This window comes from Juglans microcarpa x Juglans regia, chromosome 2S (assembly GCF_004785595.1).
Source record: "Juglans microcarpa x Juglans regia isolate MS1-56 chromosome 2S, Jm3101_v1.0, whole genome shotgun sequence".
NCBI classification, from domain to species: domain Eukaryota; kingdom Viridiplantae; phylum Streptophyta; class Magnoliopsida; order Fagales; family Juglandaceae; genus Juglans; species Juglans microcarpa x Juglans regia.
This window is the reverse complement of record NC_054597.1, coordinates 32,736,634-32,745,288: the sequence shown is the minus strand read 5'-3', so window position 1 is coordinate 32,745,288 and position 8,655 is coordinate 32,736,634. Positions and strand designations below refer to the sequence as shown.

General features: G+C 39.3%; 1 protein-coding gene across 1 annotated transcript; it reads left to right on the top strand.

Moving 5' to 3' along the window:
* Positions 1-7,235: 7,235 nt before the first annotated feature.
* LOC121252517 lies at positions 7,236-7,685 on the top strand. Its single transcript, XM_041152211.1, has 2 exons — positions 7,236-7,476; positions 7,543-7,685. Exons 1-2 carry the CDS (start codon positions 7,429-7,431, stop codon positions 7,645-7,647), a joined length of 153 nt encoding a protein of 50 aa, XP_041008145.1. The 5' UTR covers positions 7,236-7,428; the 3' UTR covers positions 7,648-7,685.
* Positions 7,686-8,655: the final 970 nt, after the last annotated feature.

Genomic DNA, 8,655 nt, shown 5'->3' with positions numbered 1-8,655 from the left:
TGGAATGACCTTAAACAGATACGATGGTGGACTGTCAGAGCGGATCTATTTTGTGTATTTGTGGAACTCAAGTGCTACAAAATTAATTAAGAATGTTAATTGTAATATATATACATATAATATATAGAACGAATATGAATGTAAATAATTAAAGGATATAAATGTAAAATACCTGATAATCTGGATATGCGAAAAGATCACAACACTTTCTCCAATTATCTAACTTCATCTGCTGCAAAGGGGACTGCGCAACCTCTTCCAATGTCTCAAACTTCTTGAAGTGGTCATGACATCGTCCCTTGTGACGTCGGAATAGTGTAGCCATCAACTTATTCATAGTTCTCAAATGCTCACTACAACCAAAATCGAGGTCGAATTCATCCTAATAAGTGAATTAGGTCAAAAATATGATATACTAATCTAGGTGAAAAAAATGTACTCTCAAAGTAAACTCACCAACACAAGACTTCGAATGTACTCCTTAATCTCATTCAGAACATCTCGCCATGAGCGTACATAAAATGGAGCATAAGCTCGAACTACTGTGCCAATATATGAGGAAAGCGTTGCTGCATTATAATCCACTCCTCCAGTGGAATTATTAGGAATGGTGATCTTGAATTTTTCGTACCTTATATTTTTCTCAAGAGAGATGCCACGTGTATAGTCACTTCCACGACGTGCAGATGCATCAACTATATAATAATAGTATAATTATAGTTATATAGTTATTGAGTCAAAAATGTTAATTATATAATTAATTATCAATGACAATATTTCCTTACCGATAGGTGTCGACTGGCTGTTGTTATCTTGCGTGTTAACGTGATCTTCAAGAGCGGATTCCTCAGGTGAGGAGTCCTCAATGGGTTCGGGACTTGGACTTGACGGAGGCTCATTTCGTCGTTATCGTTTTGGCGACATCCTTGAAAATGATTAATTATATCAAAGAAAATTAATTAGAAGAAATTATGAAAAGTAAAATATTTTATAGCCACCTATATGAATAAAATATTTAGTACTTTTATTCTTCATCTTCGGATGTATTTTCCATGCTTGTTTCAGAATCTCCCTCAATAACAGCTTCTTCTTCATCATCAACCTTTTCTTCGTCCTCCTTATCCACCTCCACCTCCACCTCCTTGGATTCCGATTCGTCTTCTTCTTCTAACTCTTCTTCTTCTTCTTCCTCCCAACATACTTTAATTGAATGATTGTTTAATATGAACGGGTTGAGATGGAGGGTGGGACGTCATCTCTATAGAAGGGGAGCAACTCGAGTGTACCGAGGTCAACAAACAAGTTAATACCCTCTCCATGTTCCTGGTATGCCTCTACAATCGGAGTGTCATGTTCATCTCTACTATTCTCGTAATCTGCACTAGTTCTTGCTTCATATTTATTTCGAAGGATAAATTTTTGTACGACTCCCCAAGTTATCTCTCAACTATCTTTATTAGCGCTTTTCATTAGATCAATTAAGTAATAGAGTTGGGTAGCTTGACAAGCCACTACGAATGGATCATCTTCGTACCATTTAGATGCAGTATTGACACTTGTAAATTGATTATCCTTATGTATCGAAACCCGACCATCGCCTAGATCCCACCAATCATAGTTAAAGACATATGTTACAAATTTACCCAGATATTTCAATCCGATAATATCACGTATGACACCATAATAGTCAATATCATCAGTTCTATGACTCCCTTCGACCAACAAACCAGAGTTCTGAGTCTTTCTATTACGTTCACGATCTAGAGTATGGAATCTATAACCTTAAACCGTGCATGCAGTGTATCGAAGTGCTCTACTTGAGGGACCACAGACCAATGCATACAATTAAGGAGAAATTGATCCGAGATCACGAGCACGTTATTCCAAAATCTAACAATTGAAATAGTATATATTTATTAAAAGTTACCTAGAGTTAAATGTTTCAAAAGGTAACATATATATAATTTTAGTTCATACACGTTGTTCAAACCATCCGAAAAATTCTTCCTCGTGTTTTGCCTCTATATTCTCCACGCCTTTCATTCTACGTTGTCCATGTGCTCACTGTATATAAGTGCAAAAGAAGTATATTTTAAGCATAACAGTTATAGTTAAACTTCAAGAAACTAGAATTATTCGAAGCATGCAACGACATACCTAAGATGGTCATGAATCTCCTGGCAATTATTTAGCACATACTACTGAACTTTACCCAACTTTCTATCAATTAAATCGTAACTCGTTTGTGCACCCAAGGGTCGTACATTCTGGAACTACGTTCGAACATTTCGAGAGAATGCTCGAACGTTTTGACAGTTTGAACGTCTAATGTTAATGTTCGAACGTACAACTTTTTAATTTATCTTCCGTTTGGCTTCCACGTTGCAGAAGTCAATAATTTTCGTTCGAACGTAAAAAAACATATGTTCGAACTTAAAAAAACATACGTTCGAACTAAAATCATACGTTTGAACGTAAAAAACATATGTTGGAATGTAAATTATTAACGTTCAAACGTAAAAACCATACAGTCGAACTGGAAGGGATCACTCGAATACAATACATTTCAAAATTCTTATCCGTTATGCCCTTAACGTTCAAACGTGTATATTATATTATGTTTGAACGTTAATGTAGAACATTTTAAAAGTAATATGAAAGATGCATCAATAGTACTCATAATTTGTTTTTCTTTTCTATTTTTAGGATATGGCTTATCCTTTGCATACGAGGAAACAGGGGAGGGAAGGAGCCATTGAGGACACTGCTCGGATTGGGGCTAACTGTTATGGTGGAGCAAGAGGTCCTGATCTATGAGTTCGACGAGCTCAGATGGGAGCAGAGATGTGTTCATCAGTAAAGGCTGGGGAAATATCTGCACATTGAGGGGAAGGTATACCCCTCAATGGTTTAGGAGTTCTATATGGGATGTGCTCTATGTCTCAGGATGCATCCTCTCACACCATGATTGTACGCGGTGTGTCGTTTGAGATTTCATTGGATGTGATCGCCAAGCTCCTCGGGATTCGTCGAGTAGTTGAGACATCGACTACAACTGATTCTCAGACTGGCAACACAGCTGTCATTCGCACATCTACATCTGCACACGACACACTCTATGCAGATGTAGGCACTTATGTATCATCTACTGGCCCAATTGGGCCAGTAGCTATTGCCAGAGATGCAGGCCAATCAGAGGCTGAGGCTATTGACTGTGAGGCTCAGGATGATGACCGAGACGAGGATTTCTACATCCTCACTGAGAGAGACCGCACTAGATCAAGAAGAAGAACACCTTTAACCAAATACATCTGCTACCTTTCTTCCGTATGTTGCAGCTTATTGTTGCAACAAACCTAGATCTTGTGGCACATAAGACCACATTTACTCAGACTTGGGCATAGTTTTTTATACTAGTGGCATGTGGAGATCCCATCGATTTGCCATTGTGCATCTTTGAGAGGATCTGTTACGAGGAGAGCATCGACTCCATGAACAACCTCCCATACGGTGTCATCATTAGCCTGCTATTACTTGCTTGGAGAGTGCCACTCCAGCCGGAGGAGGGGGTCATAGATCAGATGAGCCCCTTCGACATGAGCACGTATCGACGTAGCACTGGACAGGTGAAGGGGTATCCTCAACGTCAGCCACCCCTGTAGCGGATCTAGCTCCTCCGACGTAGTCCGGGCTCGGTGTGGGGAGTAGTAGTAAGCAGCTAACGATTATATCTACAGGAGATGCGCTACCTGCTTGGGTTGATGGGGTGATCTCACAGTTGACTACACATATCGATCGACAGATCATGGTTGTAGAGGAGTCTGTTGCCGAGATAGTCCATCGTGTAAGTATCCCCACGAGAAGGTTGATAGCTTGACTGAGAAGATACGAAGTATGAATTTCGTGAACAATGCTTTTGGCCGAGTGTTGTTTACGAAATACTATCATATTTTGTATTTTGCTTTTAATATATGTAAGAAACAATATTATTTAATATATCTATTGTTTTTTAATTTCAATTCTCAATCTTTTTTAATGTTTGATTTTTCAACTTTAATACTAAATGACTTCACTTCAAATATATATAAACATAAATATATTTATACATATAAATATATAATTACATTTTACAAATTGTGTGTATAAATATATATTACAATTTTTTAGACTTGTTCATAAATTATGCACTATAAAAACCACATCATTTTTAAATTAGTGTCATATTTAATTTAAATTTATAATTAATGTTCGAACGTTACTTACTAACGTTCGAACGTTGGCGCCCAAACATTTCATGTTCACACTAGGTAGCCACAGTGTTCAAACGTAGATGTGACGTTCGAACGTAAAAAAAAAAAACTCATCTGTCTTTAGTGACGGTTACCAAAAACCGTCACAGAAAATACTTTTTAGTGACGGTTTGGGGACTGCACAATTTTCCAACTGTCACTAAAAAGCAATTATGTTGTAGTGCAGGAAACAAGCAGTTGATTAATGTTATATTACCGGACAATTAATTTGATCTAGAATTAAACATCACACTATACGATCTATTTTGTTGTGGAAATAGTTCTGATTCCTGACGCTGGAAAAAAGAACAAAGACTCATATTCCAATATAGTAATTTTTCGGGAGGAATTTTGTCCTGTGAATATATACATAATTTCTTGAAAACATTTCAAAAAATTGTTTTGACAAATATTGTTTTTTTATTAGGTTTTATGAAAATGGATGAGGAAAATGAGATAAAGGCGTTTGTGTGTGTGTGTGTGTGTATATATATATATATATATAATATATGGTGCATGTGGGTGTAATATTGCCTAGATCTACCGCTTACGTAATTAATTCAATTACATTTTTGTTTTTGTGATAATAAACCTGATCTCATTAATCAACATCAAACACTTACATGAAACTTGATAGTACAAAGTAAAGGAATCAGATTAACTCATATCCTTAGTAACCAAAGGAAGAATATAGGTTGGACATATCTCAATATCATAAACATCTTCAATGCAATCGAGTGTAGCCTTTGCTAACATGTGAGCTGCCATATTAGCCTCACGATATACGTGTGAAACGGACCAATCAGCAGCCGAATTTAGAATAGTTTTGGCATCTTTTATGAGACATCCACCCATGCTCCAATTGGAACTATCTTGGTTCAGTATGTCCACTACCTGTTTTGAGTCCCCCTCCAGGCAGAACTACCTTAATCCAAGATCCTTGCAAAAGACAGTTGCCATAAGGAGCCCATAGGCTTCCGCATCAAAAGCATTGCCTCTTAAGATTCTGTTAGCACGAAGGGCGCCTATCACAAGACCTTGATGGTCTCTGATGAGTACACCTATGCCAATTCTCTCTTCCCTCGATTACACAGCTGCATCCCAATTGACTTTTAGAATCCCTACTGTAGATTTTGTCCATCTATGAGCCTTTGCCAGAGGCTTTGAATTAAGACCAGTTTCCTGTTTGAGGGCCTCCTTATGAGAGAAAAGTTCTGTCCTGACCTGATCTGTGACTTCCTGTGGGTGTTTAAAACCTTTCCCATGCAAACAGTCATTTCTTCTAGACATATCACCCTCATTGTGACTGCAACCTCATCTAGCTCCACTGGATCAAGAGTGCCAACCAGGCCTGCCCAAACATTGAAAATCAAATCACTTTGGAGAGATAGTTTCTGCACTTTCTTTGGACCTTGACACCACACGTCTTTAGCACCAATACATCCCCATAAAGCATGGCCAGATGTCTCAGGTTCTTGGTTGCATATTAGACAGAGGTCGTCCTCTACTACCTTTCTCCTTTTCAGATTAGCCAGAGTGGAGAGGGCCTCACTACATGCTCTCCATATAAACACCTTGGTGGCAAGAGGTACATTCAGTTTCCAAATTGTCCTCCACACTTGGCAGTCCCTTTTTCTGCCTGGTGATTCCCCTTCTTGCTCTCTTTCCATTTCTTTGCTGAGATGGTATCTACTTTTGACTGTGTATATGTTATTAGGAGTAAACGACCATATTAATTTGTCTTCTCTCCCCCCTAAACTGATGGGAATAGCTTTGATGCCCTTTATTTCCTGATGAGTAAAAAGTTCAAAGAGGAGAGATTCCTGCAATTGCTTCAGTTGAGGGTCAATGATATCACTAACTTTGTCACACCAGCAATCTGCTTCTCGAGGAGTCAAGATCTTTTGGGCAGGTAATGAAGGTAGTCATCTGTCTTGCCAAATGTTTATCTTTTGGCCATTTCCAACCCTCCGTAGGAGACCTTTCTTTAATAGTGTTAAGCCAGCATGTATGCCTCTCCATGCAAAGGAAGGCCCTGCCCCCAACTTTGCTTCAAGCAAATCACCTTTGTTAAAATACTTTTGCTTTAATATTTATGCCACTAGGGATGTTGGATTTTGAAGGATCCTCCATCCCTGCTTTGAGAGTAAAGCAAAATTAATGCATCTGAGATCTCTAAACCCAAGCCCTCCTATTTCCTTGCTGCCACCGAGTTGCTTCCAATTAACCCACTGAATTTTGGAGGAGTCTTCATTGAATCCCCACCAAAACTTCCTAAGAATCTAATTCAACTTCCTGGTAATAGATGCTGGTAGCAGAAACATTCCCATTACATAGGTGGGGATGGCTTGGAGGACTGCCTTGAGCAAAATCTCCTTTCCTGCTGCAGAGAGAAACTTAGTCCTCCAATTAGTAACTCTAGTCCAGGTTCTGTCAATTAGGGAATGGAATGAGGCAATCGTTTTCCTACCCACCAAAGCAGGTAAGCCCAGGTATCATTCAAAACTAGAAGTGGATTGGACACCTGCTAGTTGCAAGATCTGTTGTTGAGTTACTTGGGCAGTGTTCTTACTAAAGAAAATGGCAGATTTGTCCTTGTTTAGTACCTGTCCTGATCCTTTCTCGTATAGCTCAAGGATATTAAGCACACATTTGATTTCCAGATGCCTTGCTTGACAGAATAAGAGGCTGTCATCAGCAAAGAAAAGGTGATTCACTGTGATTGGGCCTTTACCAATTGAAACAGGAGTTAAGTTGCCACATGCCTCAGCTTGATTTAGAAGAGAAGTGAGAGCTTCTACACATAAGATAAATAAATAAGGGGACAAGGGGTCCCCTTGTCTTAGGTCCCTAGAAGGCAAAAAATGCTGTTGAAGGACTGTTCATCCGGATCGAATTTTTTCCTGGCCTGGTCCGAAACCTAGAAGACCGGATTCCAACTCCGAGTTCCGGTCCGGAACAAATCCGGGCCGAAACCCGGGTTGCAATACCTGGGTTAACCCTGTCCGAGTACCGGGTTGTAAATCCAGAACCCGAGTTTACAACCCGGAACCTTTTTTTTTTTTAATTAAATCCAACAGTGGTCTTGTTCTGTTTTCTCTCGCTTGCACGCATAGATCCGAAGAAGAAGAAACTTCTGATGGCGCCGTCTCCTGGACCTTATTCTGGAACCAGCACCCTTGCTTTGGTAATCTAGCTTCTCTCAGTTTGTTAATCTAGCTTTCTCTCTTTTTGGATTTTATTTCCTTAATAGGTGGCTCGTGCTTCAGCTTTCTCTCTTAGACTCGTTTACTGTAGCCAGCTCAAGTACCTAAAGGTACTTCCAATCATTACTTCATTTTTATGGAAAAATTACTAATGTTGGATTGGATTGAAATTGGATATCAAAATATTCAAACTTAAAAAAAAAAAAAAAAAAGGGTTCCGGGTTCCGACCCGGGCTAACCCAGTCCGGGTTTCGGCTCGAATTTGAAACTCTGGTTCCGGTCTGGGTATACTCGGATTCTAGGGTCGGAACTCGGATGAACAGTCCTAGCTGTTGAGGTTCTCCATTTACAAGAATAGAGTAAGATAGAGAATTGAGGCAAGCCTGGATGATATGGATCCAGTGTACAGGAAAGTCTAGCTTGATCATGATGGCTTCAATGAATTTCCACTCAACCCTAGCATAGGCCTTGCTCATGTCCAATTTAAGGGCCATAAAACCTTTTTGGCCTTTCATTCTAGAGTTCATAGAGTGTAGAATCTCATAGGCTACCAGGGTGTTATCAGATATGAGCCTTCCAGGTACAAATGCACTCTGGTTGGGGGCAATGATCTAGGGCAGTATATTTTTCAGTCTATTTGCAATGGTTTTAGACACAATCTTGTATAATACATTATAGAGACTGATAGGCCTATAATTAGCTACTTTTTTGGGGCTTTGAACATTGGGGATAAGAGAAATAAATGTATCATTAACATCCTTGAGTGAGCCACCACGATTAAGAAAGTTAAGAGGATAACTGCACACTTGTTCACCAACTACCTCCCAGTGTTTTTGATAGAACTGAGCAGGGAACCCATCAGGACTTGGCGACCCTAAAGGATTCATTTGAAATACAGCTAGTGTGATGTCTTCCCTTGTGAAAGGATTTAAAAGCCAAACCTTCATGTCCATCTCTAGTTTAGTGTCCATTGCATGCAAACAGTGCTCAACAGATGAAGGGTGGGAAGTAGAAAATAAAGTGGAGAAAAAACCTGTGAAGACCTCTCCAGTTTCTGACTGTTTAGTGACATATCTTCCTTGAGAATCCTCCATGCTTTTGACTGCATTGATCTTCCTTCTCTGGCTCGCCTGCATGTGAAAATATTGAGTGTTCCTGTC